This window comes from Solea solea, chromosome 21 (genome assembly GCF_958295425.1).
Source record: "Solea solea chromosome 21, fSolSol10.1, whole genome shotgun sequence".
In the NCBI taxonomy this organism is placed as follows: Eukaryota; Metazoa; Chordata; class Actinopteri; order Pleuronectiformes; family Soleidae; genus Solea; species Solea solea.
In genome coordinates this window covers 13,864,574-13,892,067 of record NC_081154.1, presented here as the reverse complement: position 1 = coordinate 13,892,067, position 27,494 = coordinate 13,864,574, and the positions used below count along the sequence as shown (strand labels likewise).

Below are 27,494 nucleotides of genomic sequence, written 5' to 3'. Positions count from 1 at the left end.
GCTCGCTGATTGGCCAGAGGGCGGACAATGCTCGTTGACGTTGGCGTGGCTCGCGCTCACCCCCTGGCTGGGAGTTTTTTCATGCCGATGATTTGACGGGAGTAGTTGTAGTCCTCACACCGGATGGTGAAACTGTCCTGGGAGAAAAAAAAGAAAGCTACCGGGATTGTTTTAAGGCCTTTGTAGCGGGAGTTTGGGAGTAAAGCGCCTTAAGTGGTTGGATATATTACTTTTTTCCTCTTGGATAGTGCTCTGAAGTTGTCACCATGCCGGTCTTTCACACGAAGACGATAGAAAGTATCCTGGAGCCGGTGGCTCAGCAGATATCCCATCTGGTGATAATGCACGAAGAAGGTGAAGTTGACGGGAAAGCTATTCCAGATCTGACCACGCCGGTCGCAGCCGTGCAGGCGGCTGTTAGCAACCTGGTCCGGGTGAGTAACTTTCTCGTAGGCGTGTGTTGTTGGCTACCTGTCGCTCTTTGTCCCGCACCGTCCGCTCTCAAATTGAAGTTATTGGGAAACAATACTCACCAGAGTATGAATTTAGCAAATTTAGCTTCTTTATTTAATGCCAGTTAAGAGGTATGCAGGCTTTTTAAAGTTGCCTGAAGTTGCTTGACTTGGGGCAAAGGGCAGTTACGCCCTTTTCCCCTTGAAAATATGCCCTGCCTCCTCTGTAGCCTGACTGCCATATCTTGACGTAGGCACTGCTGCTGGTTTGTATGACTACAGACGCTCAGTGACATTCTGTTCATTCATGTTCATATGCACATACTATTTCTGTGAAGTACAGTTTGAATGAACTCTAAAATAGAGCCAGTTTATACTCTTAACATCAGAGTGAGTGTGGCAGTTGATTTCCCTGATTTGTTTTAAAACTTGTAAATAGATTATATTTTGTTGGTACAGTTAAAAATGTATTTTATAGACCAGTGATATGAAGTAATATCACCAAAAAAACACACTTAAACAGGTTTGTGCGGCTTTTCTTTTTCAATTGCATTGGCTTTGAATTATTTGGGCACCCTGACTAAAGCGTCGTCCCTAACACTAACCAGCTAATGCCTGACCTTAGCTCTAAACTTAACCAGTTCCTTTGTAAATGAGCGTTTGACTCATTAGGACCAGGTTTTGGTTTCCATGAGGACTACTGGTCCTGACAAGGTCAGTGGTTATGCCAGAAAAGGTCCTAAAGAGGTACAAATACATGAACAAACATACGTTTTGGCCCTTTTCAGACCTGGAATTAACATCTGTCCTGAGTGATTCGATCACATACAGACAGCACCAAGTACAGGCCTGAGTGCATCCTCAGATCTGATCACAAACACCACCATCGTAGGTAGTTTGATGATTCAGGCCTTCTATTCCGTTTAGCCTGTTAATCCTTACTTTATTAGTTCTGACATGCTTTCCAGAGTGCAACAGTTCAAAAAGGTTGTGTCTGTGGTGAGATCTTAAAGAAATATAAGTATTGTATGTTTGCAGTATGAACTGTAATACAGCATACCCAATAAATTGTTCAGATGTGGAAGAAACACTCGATATGCACCAACACAAATATAAACCAGTCACTTTAGATTCAACCAGAACTGTCAACTTTGCAAATTTGCAAACAAACTGAACCAAAAATATTCTATAAAAGTTACTCTCAATGCACCATAGCAAATGCATTACCAATACCATAGCTAGATGTTACACATGGTGTTATTCTACCCACGTGGAGCAATTATAATTTATCTTGGGCTATTAATTATAAATTCGTCGTTCTGTTTTAAAAAAAACACCATCAAATTACATGCTCCCCTTTGACCAGATGCTGCCACAATTTCAGGTATTTTTAGAATCAAAAGTGACCTAACCACTATGTTGTTCCGCATAACCACATTGTGACCATAATCACCCCAACCAATACAAGCATCATTTCCTGAAAATATGTCGCGCAACTAATGGCAAGTTTCCTATTGAAAACAAGCAGATATGAGGTGTCAGCAGATATTAAAGTAAAGGAGATAGAAGCTATATTAAGGCTGACACAGTTCCTGTGTGTTGTTGTCTCTGACAGCCTGGACAGGCACACAACCCTTGGCAGTTGTTGGGTGTTACATTTGGACAATTGCTCTGGGGTCTTATGTCAGTAAAGGAATGCTTAGTTAAGAAAGATTGCTTAACCTTATTCACCATAATTTATCTAGTTGGTTTTGTGGTCAGAAAACACCACATGCCAGTCCACTTCACTCCATGCCTTTTGTTTTTCCTCAGTGCTCACTCTGAAACTCTGTGCCTGTGCCCACACAATGTGCCATAGACATACTATTTGTTTGTTGACACCAACCAGACTTCCTTCCTCTAAGGAACGTTGTAGTAAGGCGTTAGAAAGAGTATGTTTATGTTCTGTTTCACATGTAAACAAAGTGGATGCACATACTTATGTTGAGCAGATACCGAAAGACTTTGAACAACACTTCATTAATACATCATAGATCTATTTAAAATGGTCATTATAGAAACATCTACATGTTTTTCCTTCAAGTGAATTATAATAAGCATGCATTAGCACCTCAAAATAGACATGGGACTTTTTGCTATTAGTGTGTCTGCATACTTGCAGAGTTCAAGTAAACATGGCAGCAGTGTTTAATAGTCGTGAATGTCACATCAGTGTATAATATAATACAAATAGTTTGGTTTCTGAAGCCTTAGACTTAAGTATTTTATATGTACTGTAGACAAGGGCCTTGCGTTACGGAGGCTGTTAACTTAAAATGTGTCTCAGAAACAAATTACTGACCCTAGATTTAAATATAGAAACAGTGCTTTGTTTGAGATTACTTCATCAAGATATGAAGTCACAGTGCCTCTTATTCTTGAAAATGTCCTGTGCAGCCACAGCTAGCTTGGGGTGAAATGATCCAGGCTCTCTAGACATCCTCTAGAATTGTGATCAGATGTTTCCAACAGTGGCATGAATAAATGGATAGGCCTGTAATTATTTCCAGTTGCTGTAGCAACATGACAACATGGACAGTGTTATGAGTTCATTGAAGTTAAGGATCAGATGTAATTTTCTTTTGGGTCCCACGAGTAGTATGAGTCAGACATTGCTATTGAGATAACGTGGTATGGTATCTTTCTGTTCTGTGTTACGGCTGACAAGTAAATATTTACAGGAAATTGGAAAAAAAAACAATACTTCCTGCCAAGGCATTGCCATATTCGCTCATGCATGTTTCCTGGTGCAAATCATATTGTCTGCATTTCCCCAGACACACTCAGAGAAAAGCTATCTACGTTAATACCTGTGTAGTCCACAAAAAACACATGTTACACAGACGGCCTTCTTCATGAATCATCTTCAGGATCTCTTGAGCCCAAGGTTTCAACACAAAGTTCACCAAGGTTGACTTAAGATGAAACCAGAATGAAAAGGGGGTTGGGAATGACATGAGACTCTGAATGAAAGTAGGTTACAAATGGCTGTACCTTTTTTATCAGCCTGCCTTGCATTGCTGGACAAAAATAGAGAATGATAAACTTGTAGGACGATGTTCGGGCTTCTAAATCTGTCTCAGGAGAGCTACTGCACTGTGATAAATGTGTAGACTTTGAAATGCTTCACTTAGAAAAAAGGCCTAATAGTATTTTTCCAGATTCGTGAAGATGAAAGTGTGTTCCTCACTAACTGACTTAAAGTGTTGCATGACCACAAAAATACCACGAGTTAACGATGTTCAGTCTGTAAACGGACACAAGTGCTCTGCTTCTTCCGATTCCGGTTTTAGGATCTCAATTAAAGATGAATGTGAGGAATGTGCATAGTTTCCAGGAATGCATCCTCGCGTGATAAGGGGGAGGGAGAGGTGTTGAGTGAAATCCTTTGAATGTGCAGCTTTAGTGAAATACTAAGTGATATTATCAATCAGCAGACCCTCACAGAGAAAAGCTAGATCCACAACAGTCTGTCAGCTTTATCAATGTATGCAATAAGTGTTTCACCAATGACACATGTTTTATTTGGTCTTCTTTCACAGAATGGAGCTTCAGTAGTTGACTGTTCCACTTTAATAAAGTGTGAGAAATGCTGTGTTCATCAACAGAGAGTAACAGACTGAGTAAGAGACAGAGGTGAAAACGTGCTGAGCTGTAAAAAGAGACATTGGCAACATTGTTAAGTCTAATTTCTGTTTATCTGTAGGCTTTCAGACGACTGAGTCTTTATTCTGCAAATGTCATTGAATCAGTAGCAACTGGCCTTGTAGATTTCTCTTCTGAACTGAAGAAGCTTCGTGGATGAGAGGTGAAATGTCTTCAAGAAGTTCAGTTAGTGTATGTTTGCTGTTCCAAAACAGTCAAAAAATATACAAGTGTAGATTACTGAGTAAGTGATTCTGTGTTAAAATACTTTCCTTCTAGTCCAAATGAAAGAACAACATGCTTCTCTGTGTCTGTCAGTCCTCTGAATACATGATATAGGCCCTGTTTATTTCAGGCCTGTTGTACTACATGATTATTATAGCTCCTTTTATAGGCGTGGAAATAAAAAAAAAAGAAGGCCAGTGATGTAGAGTCCTTGAACGGATAAAGCAGGAAGAGTTCCTGTCTTCCTGTTTGCACGGACCAGAAAGCTCACGTGTCATGTAGAGATGCTCCTTTACATTGCTGTACTGTTACAGTTTGGTTACCATCTTGCTGACATTACACAAAACCACCTTAAGCAACAACAAAAAAACATGCAATATCTAAACGTCGGCTCTACCTAGTGCAGTATTTGTAAAGAATGACTCAGTGGAGTTCACTTATTGTTCAGGGAACAGCAACAAGATTCATGGAAGTGTTCAGCAGGTTTTCTTTTTGCAAAATAAAGAGAAAGACATTGTGTTAAGGAGATTTTCAAGCACCCTGTTGTTCCATCAGTGCTGGATGAGGTCTTATATAGTAATCCTTTACTTGTTTAATCCTTTACAGATGGGAAACCAACTTATTCATTAACTCAAGTGCTTAAAAGTGTACAAAACAAAACACTTCCTATTAGCTTGTACTCCAGCTTCCTGCAATTTGTCAAGCGAAATCTTTCAACACATATTCTGGCATCGCGGTAATGATGCAAGAACAAGGAGCGCCTGTGTCGTTTCCAAAGCAAATAGATCATCTTGCATCGTTGTTGTAAGGTATCACACTGCATTGAAAGACATATTTTTTTATTGCTACGATGAAACTTTACCAAACCAGGAGGTTGCAATGGAGTTTTGAAATGATGAGGAAAAGCCGAGAGCCAAGTCAGGAAGTCCCAGCAGCTGTCGGCTCCTCTCGGGAACAGTGGGGAGTGCGAGCCAGTGAAGGGAAACCCCTCTACCTCAGCAGGGAAATGTGTGAAGCTGCAGACCATGACAGATAATTAAAAACACAGGGGCTTTCACTTTTTCCACAAAATAAAAATGAACATATAATTAGTGAGAATACATTTTTTAAACTACTGCTACGTCACATAGGTGGAAACTTCGTGGTAACTTCTCAGATATGTTCTAAAATAGATAGAAGGAAGTAGTAGATACTGCATCCTCCGTTTCAACCCACACAATAAAAGTCATCTCTTGTTACCTCTGTTGTTTTTGCGGTCCTCCTCCTGGTGGAAAATGACAGCTCATCTGAGCCTTTATTGACTCTCTTCTTTTTAGGAGGAGAAGGATTTAAACTGATGAGCTCTGCTCCCTTGTCTGAGCTGCTAAGCTCCCGTAACATGAAGTGGACAGCTGTGATATATTCTCTTTGGTTGCAGGGTCTATTTTGCCATGGCAGAGCGGGCCATTTGATTTGTGTCTCTCATCACCTTGGACAACCCATGTGTAGCAACATCATCAGCCCAATTTATAAGCCACATTTGACACCACTTGAGAGATGCAAGATAAAGGTGTTGTGACCTTAAGAGCAACCTTTTTGTCGCCCCTCCGAGTCATTATTGTCAAAATCCGTTTGATATCTCTAAACTGAGCACTTGCAGAGACTATTGATCACGGGAAGCTTATGGAGTGCTGAAACAACAGTTTGTGTGAGCAAGTCGCATCGGATTGCATTACAAAGTCACTTAGGGCAGGATCAGTGTCTGAGTTGTACTTTTGAGGACATAAACCTGTGTGCAGGATAATATACAGTTTATTTGTAAGACATTGCTAAGGGCAGCGGTGACTGCGCTTGCGAGAATTTTGCCATCATAAATTTTGTGGGCACCACAATTACGGCAGCATTGTGTAAAGCAACCCATCATGTGAAAGACGGACTGTGTCTTGGCAGCCTTGAGGCTTTCAGTGTAGTCTTTCTTCTCCGAGCACAGCGATGGGCCACTGTCAACAAAGCCCAGTCTGTTCTAAAGGAGCAGCCACTTTATCAAGCTACTCCACAACACAGGACTTCCACACAGCCCTCTTGGATGGTCAAAAGATGGTCAGTGTTTCCACTCCAGTTAAAAATGGCAAATGGGACTGTCAGCCGCAAACGCTGTACGTGACAACTTGAAAGAAATGACTCTGACTCAGGAAAAGATTTTTTACAAAGACTGTGGAAGTGAATAAATGCCCTTGTTTGAAGTGGCTCGCTCGAATGTATTCAAGGAAAGATATATTTATGTTGTGTTTTGGATTGTGGGAATGAGCTTAAAACCTCAAAACCCTCATGCTATCACTTCCCGTCTTTGCCATTTTCTGTCCTTACTCCGCAGTATCAATTATCACATCAGCCTGCCAAGTTGTTTTTTACTGACTAAAACATAATGAACATTGATCAACACTCATTTTCCAGCACTGATGTGATTTTCTTTTTCCTGTGTTTTTGTAGTTTTTTATTTTAAATTGAATGTCTTGTAGTTTAAACAGATGGTTAGATCTCAAATGGACAGTTTAATGGCCTTCTAAATTGTTTACTATTAATAAGCATGTTTACTATCTTTTATTTTTGTCAGAGCAAACTGTTAATCTGTTGCCTAAAAATACCAGTGGTTGAGTCAGTAGTTAAAATGATCCTGACGGAGGCTCAAAAATAGCCAAGTAGCAAAAACTGCTTAACAACAACATTATAAACTTGAGTCACTGTTCTATTTTTTGCAGGAAATAGTTTGGATCACTCTTTGGTTGTGGTCTGTTTTTGAACTTCACACAGCAGGAAGAGGCTTTGCAGGGAGCAGGAACAGGAAGATAGAGATGATTTGATGAATAAAACACCAAGAGGCTTCATTCAATATGACTCTGCACATGTTGAATTTAGCTCACACTTGGCACCATCATTGTTTGCCTTCAGTGTCGTCAATCTGATTTCTGCCTTTGTTTAACTTAGGTCATGTCTGAACTTGACTTGATCTCATACAAATCTTCCAAGTGGTCCCATTCTGCCTTCAGATTGGACAAACAAGCAGAGCAAGTTTTCTATTGGCGATGATGTTATCACAGTTTATAGCTGCCAAGACTTGAATCAACACTGGACCTGCTGTCGACATAGCAAACTTGCCACAACAGAGTGTTTGAAAAAAGTCATTAAACAACTGTTTAATAACAACTGTCTGACACTTCTCATCGTGTTCCTACCCACTCACCAAATATTCAAAGTGCAAGGAAAGAAGTTCTGGGTGCAACGAGAACTAGTGCCATTCTTACTTTTGCTCTTATTATCAGTCATTGATGTATCAAAAAATATTTTAAAGCTCGTATTTTAATGAGTATGTTGCTTTGAAATACTTTCATTAGTGCATTCATATGTTAGGATATTTATGTATGTGTCAATTAGTGCTAGTGTCATAAGCTACTGGATTCTCAGAAGTGTTAGATGTTTAAATTTCACTGTTAAGTTTCATGGCCTAAATATTTATTGATGACTGCATGTCATCTCTGCAGGGATTCTTTATATTGGTCAAAGTTGCATCTTCTGCATTTCCCAAATTCTTTGTGAAATACCAGCTGAAGGTGCATTATTTGGCAGTAGATTTTTCTGCCTAGTGTACACTATACAAAAGGACAAAAATATATGTTGTTTGCAAAGCCCGCCCTGTCCAAGGCCAGACAGTGTTATTACTTCAACCAGTGTGGTGTGTTGTATAGTCTGTAAAATTTGTTTTACTTTCTCCTTCATCACTTATGTTCACTGCTCTGTCTCTGCCCTCTTTCCCTGTGGCCCTTCTTGAATGGGACAGGGCAGCATTAGCCACTGTTGACTCTTGTTAAGCGCCAACAGTGGTGGAATGTCAGGGTGGCATACGTATGCTTCCTCTTCACTCTGAGGTGCACAGCCTCTGCTAAGGTTCAGTTTTAGTTTAGCTCAACCTTTGGCCCTAATTTATAACCCTTCAACTACACAAGAGTCCCTCTGGTTCGGTGAGTAAGAGAGTGAAGAGATGTATGTCTCTGCTCCATTTCAGCCTCCACGTCAACCATCTGGAATGACTCTGCTCCTGCCTGTAGTCAGACATGCTGACAGCCTCTCCACACCACAACCTCAAGACTACATCCTAAATTACCAAAGAAGAAAATAATAATTTCAGATTTTTTTTCATCCTCCCAGTATGAGCTAACATTTTTATATTATTCCTTTATTTTCCTTAATTACATCAATGTGATTTAGGCTTGTGTTGGGGATCAGCTCATTCAAGATGGAGTCACATGCATCTTGGATGGAGAACACATGGCCCCTTGCTCAGAGACAAAGAGTGTCATAAAACTCAGTCAATAAAGATCCCTTATCTTCCACACATCAGTGGGAATCCCAACACTTGTAAGAAAATGCCATAACATTCACAATATTTCATGGCATGATAGTGAGTAGATTTTCTTGAATCACTCTTTAAATATGCAAATGTAGTAGTTTTCTGACCCCGCTTGCATCTCCACTCTGGAGACAAAGACAACAATATATTGTTTATGCATGTAGCATTGTTAGCTTTACTGTGAGAGTTTTTTTTTAAATCACTTAAAAATGCAGTATATCAAGTTTGTAATTGGTATCCCAATTTTAGTATCGTATTATTATTATTATTATTATTATTTCTGTATTGGTATATGCATCATATCACCAGATTCTTGCCAATACACAGCCCTCACAAAGCTTCAGTGAGCGGTCACTGTCAGCGTGTACAAGATATTTCAGCACACGATATCGGTGAACAATTTCGGTGTGACAGCGACTGTTAACGTATTTTTTGGTCATAATAATAATGGAACATTTAAAATTAAATATTGCACCTCATTTCACCCACTCGTAATTGGTGTGCCAGTATGAACATGTGTGATCACTTACCATTGGCATCTTGACGTGGGTGAACTATGTCTCCCCACAGAGCTGAGGTCACGGTGGGGGAGGTGAGTCACTTTGGCACTTGAAGGAGAAGGAGGCGTTCAGCTGCTTTACACATTATAACTCTGCAGAGACCTGCAGCCCCCCCCCCCATTACCACCACCACCAACAGCTGCCTCGTTGAAATATCGGTTCATTGGACAAGTAACAGGACATCCTCCTGGAAAACTGCATGATTAAAGAGTTTCTGTGAGGAGGACATTTGTGGGAACAGTCCAGCAGATTAATACGCAATTGATATGTAAAATGTGTGCTCAAGTGGGATTAGTGCTCTGTAATAGATGTTAACTTAAAGCATTACTGAGCAACTGCCAAAGCTTGAAGTGTTGACTGATACAGAATCCTCATGACTGATGAGCTAGTCATCAGGGCTGAGGATGGAGGTGTGTGTGTCCGTCTGTCCGTCAGCCCATGCTTCCTCAGTAACTAAATATGAAACAGTAACCTACTGGCTGGTCATTATAAAAGAACATGTAGCACCCTCTTATTAAAAAACAGCAATCTATCTGTATGAATTTAAAGCATTTGTTTTGATTTAATGAACAGGTTTTGGTCATAACCAAATTTTAAAACTAGAGGATCCCTAATAAGATGGCAGCAAATCGATTTGTTATTTTGGTTGTTTTTGTGTTGCTTAAGCACAGATGTAACAATGCGATATAGACAAAAAATCACAGACATATAGTGTCCTTCCACCACTCTCTGACTTCTACTCTTTTATGATTTTTAACAGGAAAATTACAGTTAACAATTAAAAAGAAAGTCCTTAATCTCTCAAATTAAATGTAATTCAAATCAGCCCTTCACTTTTTGAGTTATACTGCTTCCAACAGACAGACATTGCCAAAAAAGTAACCTCCTTGGCAGAGGTAAAATCATATGATCATAATTTACTGCATGTACAAAAAAGGAAAAATCTTTAACTGAAACCTTTTACAGTCACAAAGACTGCAGGGTGATGATGATGTATGATGGCAGTTTTAACCTTGTCATTACAGTTTGAAATATCTGGTTGCCTTGCCCTTATTACTATCACCATGATTAAAAGGCATAGGTTTCCTCCTTCAGTCCTCCTGTAACTTTGAGTACTTGTATGAAAGTGAATGTGATTGTACATCATTTCAGTGTTGACACAGAATTGCGTCAATCGTCTGCTCAGGGTGTCACGTTCACATGTCTGGCTTCCTCTGAGAGACATGAAATGGGAAATGAAGTCAAGTCAATTTGAAACCACTTTCTTGTTTTGCATTTATTAACTTGTGGCAACATGTTAATTACAGTTGTTTAGCATAAATGATCAAGTCCTTAAAGCAAAAATAATTATTTGGAAATGTTGACCTTTATCCATAATTTATACTTTGATCATGTTGTGTGTTTGAGTGATGACATGAAACCTTTTGTTCTGCGACTTACTTTTCACTCATGATCTCCAGGTGGGGAAGGATACTGTACAAACCACAGAGGACCAGATCATGAAAAGGGACATGCCACCAGCTTTCATCAAGTAAGTACCAAAGGATTACTTTGCACACTTCAAATTCTTACAGTACAGTACAATACATTACAAATGTGTTCTTTGAAATAATTACCCCCTTTTCCACCAAGTAGTACAGTTTGGTTCAGTTATTAATTGGCAAATCTTCAGGCCCCTTTGATTGGGCACACGAAAATTGTCATTTACGGGCAACAATGGGAACGGAATGGGAAAAATACAAAATACGCCACAACAGAGAAATGATTCAACAATAGTTGAGTTTCTCTTTTTAATTAATGAAGTCAGCACACACGCTAGTGTTTATTGTGTTGCATTCATCTTTTTTGTTGAATTAATTGGCGGGCCTTACTAGTATCATGTCACGCTCTCCAGGTAACACACCCCGCATTGGAAACGCCGGCCAAATGAGGGCTTGCCATTTCAAATTGTACAGTGGCAAACTGAACTTCACTCTGCCACTTGGTGGAAACATCTCTACAGATTGTGGAACCCACTAGCGTCTCTTTCGCTCCTTTTTCTCTCTTTATCTGTTGCAGTAATGGCTGACTGTGCTCAAAAAAAGGTCAGACATGGAATGTTATGTGCCTCAGAGTCTTGTCCTGGTGTAATTTAGTTAGATACATCCAGGCAGGAGCTTTCTTAAGCTGGAGAAGAAGAGCCACAAACCCATAGTGTACATGGCTTTATAGGCAAGAGCCACTGGCTGCTGCTGTTGCTGCTTTTTCTATTGAAACCTTAAATCTGACACAAAATATTGTTTTGCAGAATCCTCATCTTCGTAAATCATTAACTTATGCCCAGCTGCTGTTGGTCCATATCAGTCTGTACTGATCATTATTACACGAGAGAAGAGAGTGGCGGGAGGTAGAGGCGGGTGCTGAGAGCCCTCCCTCCCCCAAGGTCAGGGATGAAACGCATTGGCAGTCACAGGTTGTCAGGCTGAACACATTTGGCGCCTCAAAGTCACATCGTCACCCTGTCGTCATCCATCAGCACTAGTGCTGGAATGCATCTCCTCCACTAAATATAGTGTCTGTCGGGGTCCGGTTAATGCATGGCTGTTACTTGCTTGTGCACGCTGAAGGACACTGCTGCCTCGCTGTGCCACAGCCAATACATGCACAAGTCAACATCGATGTCAGGTCATAGCCTGTATTCTTGTCCAGAATAAAACTGAGCTCTTAGTGTTTGGCCCCATTGCAACCTGCAAAAATGTAAAATAAAATAGAGACATGTTTTCTTATGTTACTGTGGCAACATTTGGCATGTAGGCTAAAATAGCAAGTTAGTATACTGTACTGTGGGAATTGTGTTGTTCCTTGTTGCCATTTCTTTGTGCAATATGGCCGTTCTGATGATGCTATACAGGTGGCATGTATGGCACCGTTACAGAAGCCTGAGCCTGCAGTTTTTGTTGCTCTGGAGGTCACGAGTGCATCGCACCCAGGAGGCAATCATTTATATTTCTGTGTGAGCAGGAGATAAACTGGGCCAGTGCCAGCCAGAGGGGAGCGCCACATGCTGAGGTCCAAGTAGCATCCTGGGAGACCACGTTAACATAAGTGCAGATGTGCATTAAATCAGTTCTATTTATATCACCTAAATTCACCGCAATCTGCACAATATATGAGACGTTTTTCCTTACAGCGTCCAACCTCTTCTTATTGTTCAAGGTGTAACTAGGTGAAGGTGAAAGATTAAGTAAATGCTGTGATCACATGGTGTTAGAACTGTTGTACAACATTTTTAACAGAAGATTTTTCAGTTATTCTTAAAAAATTCTTTGGATTTCATCTAGTATGAGTTACAGTCACATGCAACCTGGTTAATTACTTTGAATGTATAACAGAAAGAAGCTTTTTTAGGCTTTGATACTGCTTTACAAAATTCACAATTCGTTCCTTCTGTATGGAAAAATCTATTGATCTGGGTGAAACCAAGACAGTTGTTTCTGCAGGTTATGACTCTTATTACTGCTATTTCCATCTTGCTTCTGAAATGCTTTGTATCATCAGCATGGATTATTTATTTTTCAATTGGTCCTCATATCAGTTCTGTTTTGTTCTTCCCAGAGTGGAGAACGCATGCACTAAGCTGGTGCAGGCTGCTTCAATGCTGAAAGCCGATCCATACTCTGTTCCTGCTCGGGATTACCTCATCGATGGCTCCCGGGGCATCCTCTCTGGCACCTCTGACCTGCTCCTTACTTTTGACGAAGCTGAGGTATTCACTTATTCACTTCCATCATTCATTCATTCATTCATTTATTTTATTTTAAACATCTGTTAAACAGCATATTGCAGAAGTTGTTTAACAGCAGAATGCAGAAGTTGTTGCAGGAAGTGAATATTGATTCTGTAACCCAGCTAGATGTTTTTCTTTAAAGGTTTACTTCAGCACACCTCGTCCATTTTGGTCAGTTTTCCTTTATTTTTCATGATGTGGTGGTCATATAACCCCAACTTCAAAAACATATGTGAATTCATTGATGCTTTACTGAGACTCCTGATGGTGGAAGCATTGATTTCCCTGTCTCTTGTGCTCCCACTGCATTAATAAATCATTTGGGCAGAATGGTGTCAGCTTACATGTACTTTGACATATTTTTCATTGTTCAATTTAGACACGTCATATATTTAAAGTTGATGTTTCGGAATGATTAAAGTAGTCGTATTGAAATGTCAGTTTTGTCCTCATTTGTTTCTTGAAAAGTAAATATTAGCTAATGTTTTACTGTAGCACATAAAACTGTATTTTTTCCCATAAAACACATTTAAACTCACAGTATGTAGGTTCTGCTGCTGCTTAAGAGTCTCCAAATCAACACTATAAAAAACAACCTAGTTTGATGATGACTGGAAACAACAGAGCATAGCTGTTATACAGAAGCTTGCAACTGTATTTTTATTAGGCAGTAGCTGAGCTGGAAGAGCTTTAATGTCCCTTTAATAGACAGAGGTAGTGGAGCAGAGGTCTACCACCACAGGCTCCTCTGCTCTGGAATAAGGACAATATCCATTCTTGCATTCCCCTTGGGTACTGTAGTTTTCCTAAATGAGACAGGGGAGTGGAAAAAGATAGCAGACACACATGTGGAACATTCATTCATCTTCCACCAGGCAGGAATAGAATCTATCAGGTCCACTCTTTTTATCCTCTCGGGGACAGATGGTAAAAATTGCAGATCAGCTCTCTCTCTCTCTGTGAGAGCTGACATCAGGCGGGTGTCCCAGCGCTGTGTGCAGCAGTCAGCAGGACTCAGCAGGAGTCATCCGTCAGTCATGCTGTCGTGTTTTTCAAATTCAGTTCAGGGATCGCTCTGTATAGTTGGGTGGTGACTCCAGCAGTTAACATGAAGCTGCGAGTGATGCAGGACAAAGAGCCTGGAATGTTGGCAACATTGTCGGAATTTAATTAGAGTGTGTGCGTGTGCGTGCGTGTGTGTGTGTTTAAGGTATTACTCATTGTGGGGGACCTAAATCTGTTTGTACACTCCTATATCAATCAGTCAATTCATGAAAATTGTTATAGATATATTATATTTTAAGGTGAAGACATGTTGTATGGTTAGGTTAAGCTTCGGGTTAGACCAGTATTAGTCACTTGTAAGTCAATGTAATGTCCTCTGAAGTCATGGAAACCAGACTGTTTGTGTTTTTTTGAAATGACATCTGTTGTTATTTTATCTCACCATTACCACAGGTGCGTAAAATTATTCGTGTGTGCAAAGGCATCCTTGAATACCTGACCGTGGCAGAGGTGGTGGAGTCTATGGAGGATTTGATCACCTACACAAAGAACTTAGGACCAGGTCAGTGTTTTGATCACAGTGGCTCAATATTATATTTTGCTTTCTCTATATTCCAAATTAACAGTTTGCTTTTTAAATATAAGCAACATTTTGTGAATTGGCTGTTCAATTTGAAATTCAATAATAATTTCTACATAAAGTGTGATAAACTACATTCAATCAGTCTAAAGAACTGTCCTCATCACATGATTAAAATAGTCAATATTTGTACTTGCATCCCTAGTTTAATGGTTTTTATGATGCTCCAACAAGTGCACATTTACATGATGAATAAGTTCTCTAAATCTTTTCACATTTTTTCCAAGCACTGGCAGTGTTATGAAACCACACTTTAGCTCAATTGATTGTTTAAATGTACGTTTATTTTGCGTTTATGTTTGCTTGTTTTGTTGCCTTTGTGCAGGAATGACAAAGATGGCAAAGATGATCGATGAGCGACAGCAGGAGCTGACCCACCAGGAGCATCGTGTGATGCTAGTCAACTCCATGAATACAGTCAAAGAGCTACTGCCTATTCTCATCTCAGGTTAACTAAATACTACTTTATCTTTTTTTTTTTTTATATATATATAAATCAGAGATGCACATTTGGCATACAGTATTTTAGGTTGGTATTATTGAATGAGAAAATGTTAAGTTTTGAGTTCTCTTTTGTTTTTTGCAGGTATCAAAATATTTGTGACAACCAAGACATCTGGTAGCCAGGGTGTAGAAGAGGCCTTGAAGAACCGTAACTTCACATTTGAGAAGATGAGTGCTGAAATTAACGAGATCATCAGAGTGCTGCAGCTTACATCCTGGGACGAGGACGCCTGGGCTAACAAGGTACATACAGTACATGCATACAATATATACAGAACATTCAATGTATGTTTATGATCATGAAAGTCACACTTAATTATAATCATAAGAGAAGAAAAATAGTCTCTTTTGCCTTGTTTATGTATCTTTAAGTATTACATTACATTACATGTCATTTAGCAGACACTTTTATCCAAAGTACAACCTGCCAGGGGTGGAGTAGAACTTGTGACCATGATGTCTTTTGCACCCAGGGTATCGGTCTTAACCACTGAGCTACCCCACCCTAATATCACAACTTGTGTTGGTGTTATATGAGCAGTATTGCACATACTTTTTCTTGACAATCTCCCAGAATGGCTTTGTTTCTTTTTAACAAAATACAGTCACTTTATTTTACCAGGAGACAATATTTTAAAGTTTACAGGTTTAACAGTAGAATTGCAGAATTTTAAGCTTAGATTAAATTTGGCATGCTTTAACTTTCTTTGTGTCTCTTTGTAGTTGGTAAATCTTTGGTGTCCTGTGTTTTCTGCTCTGCTTGTTCTGCTTTTGTCCTGTTCCAATGCTCCAAATTATTATTACCTTGATTTAAAAGGCCATTCAGATTAAGCTCTGTTTAGCAAGGATGCCCCGATGACAGTAGTACAAAGTACAATATCGAAACAGGAAAATGTATGCACCATGTAATAGACATCGTACGTCAAATACAACAAACCGGTCACATAAACATAAGGGCCATCATCGATTCAATGGGGACTCAAGCATTCAAACTCCTCTATATCAGTCAATGGAGATATACAAATGACTACTATGTCTGATTACACAAGCGTAACATGATAGTGCCAGTTTCCTGTCATGTCATTGCAAAACTTGGTTTTCTGAGACCAAACATTTTAGATGAAACTCATCTAAAGTTCAGAAGACACAGTGAATTACTGTTCTCGAAATATTCTTTTTCTTTTGCTTTCAGTTAACTAACTGTTTGGAAGCACAGCTTGTCATCAAGCCAGAAAATGACAGATAACATAAAGCAACTTCTGTGGAAGCTTTGTTCTATTTAAATGCCATGAATTTAATATCAATCAGTCAGTTTTAAAACATCTGGGCAACAAATCTTTTATTATATATGAATATAAAATGGCACTATCCACCTTCAGATCTCTTGTATTGACTATAATCCTCTTTTTTAACCTTAAAAAAATAAACAATAGTGACCCAAGCATAGAACCTTGCAGCACACCTTTTCATTAAATCCAATAGATTCTATCTGTTGAAAAGATCTACTTTCAGAATTGAAAGCCTTTGCTCAATCAACAAATTGGGTGAAATCTGAATGGCCTCCTGTGCCTCTCTTTTCTGTGTCGAAACTTCTTTGTTGGTCTCAGCTGGTGTGTCCAGTTAAACATTTGTATTTATGTCGTCTCCCCCTTCTTTTTACTGTTTATTTCTTTCTTCACCCCCTGTAGAAGGTAAGCCTCACTCCTCTCGCCCCCTGTTTGCACAGCAGCATGTCTGACAGATGTGTGTGCTGTCTTTTGCTTTGTGGTGCCATTGTGTGCTTTTTTTGCAGCAGGACTGTTGTGTGGTTAAACATTCAGGTCATCTACGTATAAGATAAATCCGCAGCTTGGATAGTGTTTTACAGCCACTGCATTGAAGTATTTTGAAAGTCTTAAAATTGTATTTCTGAAATGTTGCTGAATGTAGTGGTTTTTTTATTGATTTTCCTCATAAAATGACAACGACTTGGTATCAATATCTGTGTGTCATTCCTTTATGTCACTTGAACCTCGGCATCCACATGTTCTCAGCTTTTCTGGTTATTGATTGAGCTGACTCATGTAGTATTGATCTGGGTGTCATTGTCATCCATTCATGAGAATTCTCTCAGCTGGGTCATATTACTTTACTGGCATAACCTGGTTTTATCCTAATTTGTCATAGGAGGAAGACACATGGAAAATTTGATTTGGATTTTGTTGAATGTTTACTAATTTCTTTTTAGTATTAATTCAATGGAGTCTGTTCTTTTTGCTCACTAATCTTATTTCCATGAACACTAAAAATTCCCTGTAATCCAATATGATCCCAATTTGCTATTGTCACAAACCAAACCATGTCTCTGTGTTTATTGGAACAAAAAATGCATTTAAAATGACTGCAGTCGTCCTAAATCTTTCCGTCTTTCACTTGAATTTCTCTCACACACACTTTGGTTGCTGACAGACCAATAGCAGTGCAAGTATGAACAGTAGACTAATGCACCCACAGCTCTGATGATGTAACTCCACACCTCTCTAGTACTTCCTGTTTTCTTCAGCTCTGTTACTCCACACTCCCAGTTATGCAAACACATGCACTGGTTGTTCTCTTTCATTTTGACAATGTGAATATCGTCGGGGTTCAGACATCTTTTTAAACTGAATAGTGTGTGTGTGTTGCTGAAATGAAGCTGCATTGTACAGAATCTGTTTTCTGAATCCCTGTTTATTATACCACAAAAAAACAGAACACAAACTCACTCAATGACTCACTTATTCCCTGTGGTCTCCTGCTTTGCTCCTTGTCCCACAGGACTCTGCTTTGTTTGTCAGACTTTGACAATGAGTGGACTCATTGTCAAAGTCAGCCTCTGTTACACAGATTGTTGTATTTCTATCCACTCCGATTGAGATACAATGGAAACACATTTGGCTCTTATCACATGAAATGCTCCATCATGACGATGGAAAAGACTGGTGTAAATTGCATGCATTACTGTACCTTACACGTTAGTGATGTGCTCATGGACTGTACTGTTTGTTTGGGTTTGTTTTTGCTGGAAAACTAAACACTGGTTTTGATTATGGCAACACCATGTAGCCAAAACATCTGGAATATGCAACTTACGCAAGAAAATCAATAACTCATGACTTGATTTATAAGTAGGATTGTAATTGAATAACATGGAACAGGAAAATGAACTTGAAATTAACCCTTAACATGAAATTTCAGTGTTGCTAATGATCATGTCATGATTTATCAAGAGCTCACCAATACATGGTACACAAAAGACCATCGATTGACTCCTTTTTTTTTAAGTTAATTTATTCTGTCTTTTAAACCCAAAGGATACAGAGGCCATGAAGAGGGCTCTGGGACTCATCGACTCAAAGATGGCTCAGGCTAAGAATTGGCTGAGGGATCCACATGCTCAACCAGGTAATAAACATGTGCTCTCCCTCAATCTATTCATTCTGCTGCTAATTACATCCGAAGCCACAACCCCAATTGAATCAAGTGACATTATTGGCGTGTCTAACTGGTGCATGTTGTGCTTTAAGGGGACCAAGGTGAACAGGCTATTCGACAGATCCTCGATGAAGCTGGGAAAGTTGGTGAGCTGTGTGCTGGAAAGGAGCGCCGGGATATTCTGGGCACAGCCAAGACCCTGGGCCAGATGACTGACCAGGTGTCTGAGATGAGGGCCAGGTACAACAAAAAGTACTCTGTAGCTTCATCTGTTACAACTGTAATAAGATAATTCGCCGTTTTACACAGATCATGTTCCTTTCATTACAGTTTCATGCTCTGTTGCTGCATGTTTCTTAGGGTTTGTTTAGTACAGCTGTGTTGATAAATCCTTCTGAATAGTGGTTTAATTTTCATCAACAAAAGGTAGCAAGTGTACAGTATGGCAGTAAACGTAGTGTGGAAGTGATATTCCTCTGCTAAGAACTTTGTCACTAGGGAGCCTGTGTTAGATTAAAAACAGCTGCCTGGTATTAATCTATAATCTACTTTAACCCTGGTTATGTTACTCCTCTGAAAACTGAGATATGCGTTTGAGCCTTGTCTAGAAATAGACAGGAGGAGCTTTAAAGGTCCGGTGTCTAACATTTATAAGGGTTTATTGGCAGAAATTGAATATACTACCCATATTTAGGTTGGTAAATGTGTATAATAACTTTAAAGCTGTGCAACTTTTAAATATAAACAAATGTCCACCACATTCTAAGCATTGTGTAAAGAATTCACACAATTCTGATTAAGCCTTGCTGCTCTGCACGCTCTCTTTGTGTAATTCAGTAAAGCAGTGTTTTGTGTCTGTGGAGACATTACCCTGTTGCACAGAGTGACCGAGCAGAAGAGTTTGAAGAAGCACAGGGTGTGATTAAAACGAGACAGCTTCATGCAGTTAAACTATGCCTGAAAACACTACCAAGAGCCCATGAAACATGTCAGAAGTGCTTTCCAAAAATAAACCTGGATGTTCGGCAGGACTTCACAATCATGATCACAATTTTTGATTCTCGCAAATGTGCGATATTGAAAATGTGTGCTCTATCAACAGAATGCAAAGAAATGTAAGCGCTTACTGAACAGTCACCCGTGCCAATAACCACTGCTGCTGTTTCCTTCACCACGTAGCTCCAAGTTTCCTGGATGCAGTATGGACAAGTATCGCTATGTTAAAAGACAACAGATAACTTACCGAAGTACTGTAGAAACAGCACAGCTTCTTTATCTTCTCTCTCTCTATATATATCTGTGCATGTGTATGTATGAGAGTGGGGATGGGCAGGAGACAAAAAAGTAGGTCATGGAGCTTGCACTGTTTTGGTTATTACTCAGAAGTCCACAGGGGGTTATAGATGTTCTGCTCTGGAACTTTAAAGTAAAAATAGTTTTGTTTTTGTAGCCTTAGAATAAGCTTTTCATTTGTACTTTTATCAAGTGCATTGTCGTACAGAGGCTGCCACCTTGAGCTGCCATGTTTCTACTTTCTAAAACAACAACAAACGGACAAACTTGACAGGGCATGTGTTTCAAATTTTCTACAAAAACTACACAAACACAGAAACATCTGTTCTAGAATGTGAAGGCCACCTATATTCACTGACGCACAAAGGGAGCAGAAGAGACATACGATTGTTAGACTGTCGTCTAACTATTGCTGTAGATGTCACTAATTCTGACACACAGGATAAAAAAAAGTACATTTAATAACAAGCACCAAAATGTGTGTGTGTAGCCTGTATGTTGAAGATGTTGAAACCCATGTGTTTCCACCTCAGAGGTCAGGGTGCATCACCAGTCGCCATGCAGAAGGCCCAGCAGGTTTCCCAAGGCCTTGACGTGCTAACTGGCAAGGTGGAAAATGCTGCTCGCAAACTGGAAGCCATGACTAACTCCAAACAGGCGATTGCAAAAAGAATTGATGCTGCACAGGTGAATTATTAACCCAAGTATAAAAAAGTTTGGATTCAAACCTCAGTGAAAGTTTTTAATGTTATACTGGTGTGTTTTTAATGTCTCTTTCCTGCTCAGAACTGGCTTGCCGACCCTAACGGCAGTCCAGAGGGAGAGGAGAACATCAGGGCCCTGCTCACTGAGGCCAAAAAGATTGCAGACATGTGTGAAGATCCTAAAGAAAGAGATGACATTTTGCGGTCTATTGGAGAGCTCGCCGCTATGACAGCTAAGCTCTCTGATCTCAGAAGACAGTAAGTACTGTTTAAAATATGAGACTGTTGCTGATGCTGTTTTTAATTATTTTGTCTTCAGAGTGCCAGGATTTAATTGTAGCCAGCCTTTGGATTTTAGCCTTCTGGTTTGCTTTCACGTTTCAATATTTTCATCATCTGTTGCTAGGAAACACTTTTGGTGTTTTTTTTAATGCATGCAGCAGAAAATGAAACATCTGTGCAGTACTGTGCATCAACTCTGACTTGAAAGTTGTTCTTTGACAATTTGTGAGGCAGGCAATTGCGGGATTTCCTCCATGTTTTTGCAATTATTGTCTTCTTGTAAAAATTAAACGTAATAGCTTGCAGTAAAAGCTACTATTGCAACATTCACATCTTTTGTATCTGTGGGAGTATATATGCAATCTACATCAGTATGAGCCACTGGTCTTCAAAGTATAAAAAAAAGGGCATATTCTTTACTTTTTATGCAAACTACTTAAGGTTAGGGCAAAAGCAGTCTCAGACTGATTGATGTTTTTTTGCCTACCCATGATAAAATGCACCTCAAATCTTTTGCTGTTTTTATTTCCTTATAGGGGCAGAGGTGATACTCCTGAGGCCAGAGCTTTGGCTAAACAGATCGCAACAGCTCTGCAGAACCTACAGTCCAAGACCAACAAGGCTGTGGCCAACAGTAGGCCTGCAAAGGCAGCTGTACATTTGGAAGGAAAGATCGAGCAGGCGCAGCGCTGGATTGACAATCCTACAGTGGATGACAGTGGTGTTGGTTAGTCTGGCTCTCATCCTAACCAACTTCCTCAAGTCTCTTTATCTTTCTCTCACACTCCTTTAAATTCTTTCCACAGCTCCTCTAGCTAAATTACAGTCCACCCACTTTGTGTACATGATGCTTACCACTGTACTTGATATTGTGCAACACTTTTCCCAAACATATTGTTTCATTCTTGTCTGGTTTTGGCCCGGCTCCCTTAAATCGGAACCATCATCTGCAGGCTGACTGTTTCCTAGAACTACTGGTTCCCTGAATAGAATGAAGGAAGTGCTAACCTCAAAGACGCATGAAATAACACATTTTAGAAACTATTCACCAAGTGCACACGCAGTCTATTGACAAAGGAATGTAAAAGATGTTACTTTTTAATCTTATTTATCACGCAGAGATACTATCCCAGGGGTGTCCATCTCTTCTGATGCATTTGTCCTTTATGGAAAATTTAACATCTCAAAGTGATTATATCTGTCCTGGATGATGTAATCACTGTAAACTGAAGATTATTAGAAACACATTTTTTCTTTATTTCTCATGTAGATTGCTATGTATGAAAACAGTAGAACTGCCTTTAAAATTATATATATATAGGTTTATTTATGTTCTCATACAAAAAAGCAGAAGCAGAGCATGACTTCATGTCAAATTTAGTATACATATTTGCTCTTTGTGATGTGTGCAGATTGAATAACTTAATGTTCAACATATGTGTCTTTGTGTGTTTCCAGGTCAAGCTGCTATCCGCGGCCTGGTGGCAGAGGGCCGCAGGCTTGCTAATGCTCTGCCCGGTCCATACAGGCAAGAGCTGCTGGGTAAGTGTGAGCAGGTGGAGCAGCTCATGGCCCAGCTGGCCGACCTGGCAGCCCGGGGCGAAGGGGACTCCCCTCAAGCACGTGCTGTGGCCCAGCAGCTCCAGGGGGCCTTGAAAGTAAGATGATTCACAGTCTCCTTTCCACTCAGACCTGTTGCTTCGCTATGATACTGTAGATCAGGATTCATGCAGGGAGACAGTCACACGACCCCCTCTGCTGGTTACCAGTGGTGGAAGAAATACGTTGGTAATGCATAGTGGGGAATTAAGATAAAGGTTCTACAATCAAAGTTGGTTAGAAGTCCATATACTATTGTTCTGTACAATATTTCTTTGTTAAAAAATAAAAATAAAATTAAATGTGATTGAGTAGAATATATAATACTGTCATTGAAATGTTTGCACCCTATGTCTTGAATTATGCTCTTTGTACAAATTACATAATCAAATGATCAAATCCGTAAATAATCGTGAAGGTATTTTAATCAGAAAAATGTCTGTTTTATTTTGCCATGTCCCTGTTCCTCCCATCGGCTGAGGCCAATGGAGTATTTGCAGCCCTAATTTAATACAAACATGTATTTCATTTGAAGTTCTTCAAACTCAATAAGAACAAATCTGCCTCACTAATGTAATGAGACACCATGCGTGTACTGACTAGTTGTAATATATGTTTGTTCTCTTTCCAGGAACTGAAAGGGAAGATGCAAGAGGCGATGACTCAGGAAGTGTCTGACATCTTCAGTGACACCACCACCCCCATCAAGTTACTGGCAGTGGCCGCCACCGCCCCTATGGACTCCCCCAACAGAGATGAGGTCAGTGGTGCAGTCACTCTGCTCCACTGTGATTTCACAGGCCCCTTCACTGGTTGTCATATTTATATTTTGCACTCTTGGATAATTGTTTGATTTGATCATGTGTAGGTCTTTGACGAAAGGGCTGCCAACTTTGAGAACCATGCTAATAAGCTTGGCACCACTGCAGAGAAGGCTGCTGCTGTCGGTACCGCCAACAAGAGCACAGTGGAGGGAATTCAGGCTGCCGTCAAGTCAACAAGAGACTTGACACCACAAGTATGCCACAGTTTAGTGTTTATACTGTATCTGTGTCTGTTTGTCTGCCCTTCACGCTGCATTTTTGGCACAGAGTTGTAAGTGGTCCTTGTTTCTTGTGCTAAGTTTTTGGACTGACAGTTAATGGCTTTTTTTTTTTTTTTTAGGTGGTATCCGCTGCTCGTATCCTGCTGAGAAACCCTGGCAACCAAGCTGCATATGAACATTTTGAAACCATGAAGAATCAGTGGATTGACAATGTGGAAAAAATGACAGGTGATGCATAAAAAAAGCACCATAAAGATGTTTTATCACTCATCATTTCTAAGTTGAACCTATCGCTATAAACCACTGTATTAACACATTACGGAATGTTTAGGTTTGGTGGACGAGGCCATCGACACCAAATCTCTACTGGACGCCTCAGAGGAGGCCATCAAGAAGGACCTGGATAAGTGCCGTGTGGCCATGACCAACCATCAACCTCAGATGCTGGTCGCCGGTGCCACCAGCATCGCCCGCAGAGCCAATCGCATCCTACTTGTGGCGAAGCGAGAGGTGGAGAACTCTGAGGATCCTAAATTCAGGGAGATGGTGAAGGCTGCATCTGATGAACTGAGCCAGACAATTTCCCCCATGGTGATGAATGCTAAGGCAGTGGCAGGAAATATCCAAGATCCAAGTAAGCTGATGATGCTCATGGATTTTTAAGATTGTGTTTTATATGTATTTAGAACACTGTAGTTATTAGTAATGTTTTTTTTTGTTTGTTTTGATCACCAGGTCTTCAGAAGGGCTTCCTGGACTCAGGTTATAAGATTCTTGGTGCTGTGGCAAAGGTCAGGGAGGCCTTCCAGCCGCAAGAGCCAGACTTCCCACCACCTCCTCCCGAACTGGATCAGCTTAATGTAAGTTTATCTAAGATCTATTTTTTCCTTATTATTTAATGGTTGAATCATTTAGACACTGCTTTATTTATTGTCCAAAATTACGTACGTGCTAAACTTTGACTCATTATTGTAGCTCAATGATGAACCAGCACCACCCAAGCCTCCTCTTCCAGAGGGTGAGGTTCCTCCTCCTAGACCTCCTCCACCAGAGGAGAAAGATGAGGAGTTCCCTGAGCAGAAGGCTGGTGATATGGTTAACGAGCCCATGATGGTAGCTGCCAGGCAGCTCCACGATGAAGCTCGCAAGTGGTCCAGCAAAGTAAGTGGATGCAGTCATAGACTTGTACTTTGACGCCGTTTGCTACTGTATTCATTTTGTTTTCCTTTGCTGTGCCTTCCAGGGAAATGACATCATTGGTGCTGCCAAACGAATGGCCCTGCTCATGGCAGAAATGTCACGTCTGGTGCGTGGTGGCAGCGGAAACAAGCGTGCCCTCATCCAGTGCGCCAAGGACATCGCTAAGGCTTCTGATGAGGTCACACGGTTGGCAAAGGAAGTGGCTAAGCAGTGCACTGACAAGCGTATCCGGACCAACCTGCTCCAGGTCAGTTTGTCTTTGTCAGGAGGTTGAACAAAGGCTTTTTTGTGGCCTTTCACTGTGTAAGACCAAGCTTTAAATGTTCTAGTGTCATATTTCTTTCCCTCTGCTGAATTTCTTGTCTCGTTTCAGGTGTGTGAACGGATTCCCACCATCAGCACTCAGCTCAAAATCCTGTCCACAGTCAAGGCCACCATGCTGGGTCGTACCAACATCAGCGAAGAGGAGTCAGAGCAGGTGCGCCGTCTTTTTTCTTTACTGAATGTATTATAAGATCCCCATTATTTGCTGAAACCATTGTCAAAAAAAGATTCTCAGGTGCAACTAAAACTTGCAAAAAAGTACCAAGTAATAATTCAGTATATACCAAAATGGGAAGGAAAATTACAACAGGGGCTGTTCACATTGAGTGCCTTTCGTGTGCACATAATATTCATTATTTGAAACTGACATGCATGCAAAACAGCCTTTTTCTATGTCTATTTATGTGTGAAAAAAACCCCACATCTCCAAATGCATTGAAGTGCGTCTTTTTATACTTGGGCCAAATAAGTAGGTCAAACAGGATTTAGCCTACTCTGAAATAAGCTTTGAACTTCCTGTCATCCAGATTAAGCTCATGAATTACAGTAGTTAGTGAAAAAATGTGGGAATTTTGTTTTGAATTTCTTTTCTTAGTTGAATTTGATTATTAATTCAGTTAAGGCTGCAGCAAATTCAGTCGTCTTATAACAGAAGCATTTTGTCATGCTACATGTGAGCAGTCAACATGTCATGTCGGGATGAGTGGAGACTCTTATGGTCCATCATATTGCAAAGCCGGAGAGAAGATGGGAACTTCTTATACAGAATGTCAACGATTATCACAGAAGCCTTGTGAAATCTAACGTTAACCACCTCTGAGACATAAGTAAGCCACATGAAGTCACACATTTCCTCGACAATCCATCACTAACTCTCTCTTTTCTCTACTTTTCCACCAGGCCACTGAGATGTTGGTCCACAACGCTCAGAACCTGATGCAGTCTGTGAAAGAGACGGTCAGAGAGGCCGAGGCAGCTTCCATTAAGATCCGGACGGATGCAGGTTTCACCCTCCACTGGATCAGGAAGACCCCCTGGTACCAGTAAGAGACAGGCCACTGTTCCTCTGCCTCCTGCTGGTTCTGTCCAGCTGTCCAAGAGGGACACTGAATGGACAGATATTAAACCAAGCTCTGTGCCCTTCACTCTAATATGGGTTTGTCTATTTGTCCCATGTCCTGTCTGTAACAGTTGCTGTTCTAGTAGAATGTAAACAATGGGACGATCAGTACGAGTTACACATTAGATTCTTACTGGGAACGTCTTTTTTTTCTAAAGCGTGTAAAAATGTGTTTAAAGATTGTTTTGACAAAACTCCCAGAAACATATATATATTTTGATTAGTTTGGATTTCATATAATGTAAGGTGGATTGTTGATGTTCTCTTTTGGACACAAACCACAGAAAGTCAAATTTAAATAAGATTTTTCTCAAGAGGCATTTTTATATCTTTGCACTGATAAATATTATTATCAGTCGTTCACCTTTGCTAGAAAAAGCACATTAACTTTAGAAGGTATTACAGTTCAGTATAGACCTACGCTCAGCACACACTAAGTATAATCAGTGGTATTATGTCTGTTTACACTATTCTTTATTATCACGTGAAAAGAGAAAAACACTGTTCCTTATTTTGCGTTTTATAAACAAATGTTTATTTTCTTCCAAATGTTCTGCCAAAGACAGTCTGCCGTGATCTTTGAAGAGTTAGCTCTTTGATCAGTGATTGAGTATAAGGGCTACTTATTATGGACAAATAAAAGAAAATAACTACAATTTCTACTACAGATAAGGATGAAAACCACACATGTAAGCTTGCATTCAAGTCCTTCTAGGTATAGTTCACATGTTGCTTTGAGATCACATGTGATAAACATGCTTGTGCAGGCACTTAGTTCGCTTTAGCTTTAGCTTCAGGCCGACTCTGAAAACAGAAATGCATGTCACTTCGTCTTCATATCACAAAACACATTATTTCACAAAACACAAACATTTAAGTTAGCGTCACATCCACAGGCAACTTTTAATCAAGTAATGTATGCTGCTCTGTTCATACAGCAGTGAAGTTGTCAATTATAGTTAACATCTGCGGCTCAATCATTGGCCATCATTGATACCAAATGTTTGTGTCAGTGAAATATATTTGTGAAATATGGGTTTTTGTGATATGACGCATATGATGGAGATATGTTGCTATAACAAGAAGTGCTTCTTGTAAAAAAAAAAATGGGATGAATTGGTATTTTGTAATGATAAGAAATGTTTCTCATTGTGACAAAATATTTTGTAGTATTTTTTAAATAATTTTTTGATCATGGTTGCAGCCATCCACACTGTTTCTGCCCTCTCCACAAATAAAAAGATCTGGATTCAA

General features: G+C 40.0%; 1 protein-coding gene across 2 annotated transcripts; it reads left to right on the top strand.

Moving 5' to 3' along the window:
* Window positions 1-74: 74 nt before the first annotated feature.
* On the top strand, window positions 75-27,494 carry LOC131448550 (vinculin). 2 transcript variants are annotated; one of them, XM_058621119.1, is made up of 21 exons: window positions 75-434; window positions 10,766-10,836; window positions 12,900-13,050; window positions 14,530-14,638; window positions 15,042-15,164; window positions 15,303-15,463; window positions 18,553-18,643; window positions 18,766-18,913; window positions 20,500-20,653; window positions 20,753-20,928; window positions 21,489-21,679; window positions 22,411-22,610; window positions 23,183-23,311; window positions 23,420-23,569; window positions 23,716-23,824; window positions 23,928-24,230; window positions 24,332-24,456; window positions 24,572-24,757; window positions 24,840-25,043; window positions 25,170-25,274; window positions 26,021-27,494. In XM_058621119.1, the coding sequence occupies exons 1-21, from the start codon at window positions 267-269 to the stop codon at window positions 26,165-26,167; spliced, it is 3,201 nt and encodes a 1,066-aa protein (XP_058477102.1). In that variant the 5' UTR covers window positions 75-266; the 3' UTR covers window positions 26,168-27,494. The 2 variants fall into 2 exon arrangements, with proteins under 2 accessions (XP_058477102.1, XP_058477101.1); XM_058621118.1 differs by having other exon boundaries at window positions 18,550-18,643.

Excerpts from the sequence above, each read along its gene's own strand:
- LOC131448550 (XM_058621118.1), top strand. The coding sequence starts at position 267 with ATGCCGGTCTTTCACACGAAGACGATAGAAAGTATCCTGGAGCCGGTG. Across the intron at positions 23,312-23,419 it reads ACTCCCCCAACAGAGATGAG|GTCTTTGACGAAAGGGCTGC; the intron begins GTCAGTGGTGCA and ends GATCATGTGTAG. Across the intron at positions 24,758-24,839 it reads CTCGCAAGTGGTCCAGCAAA|GGAAATGACATCATTGGTGC; the intron begins GTAAGTGGATGC and ends TGTGCCTTCCAG.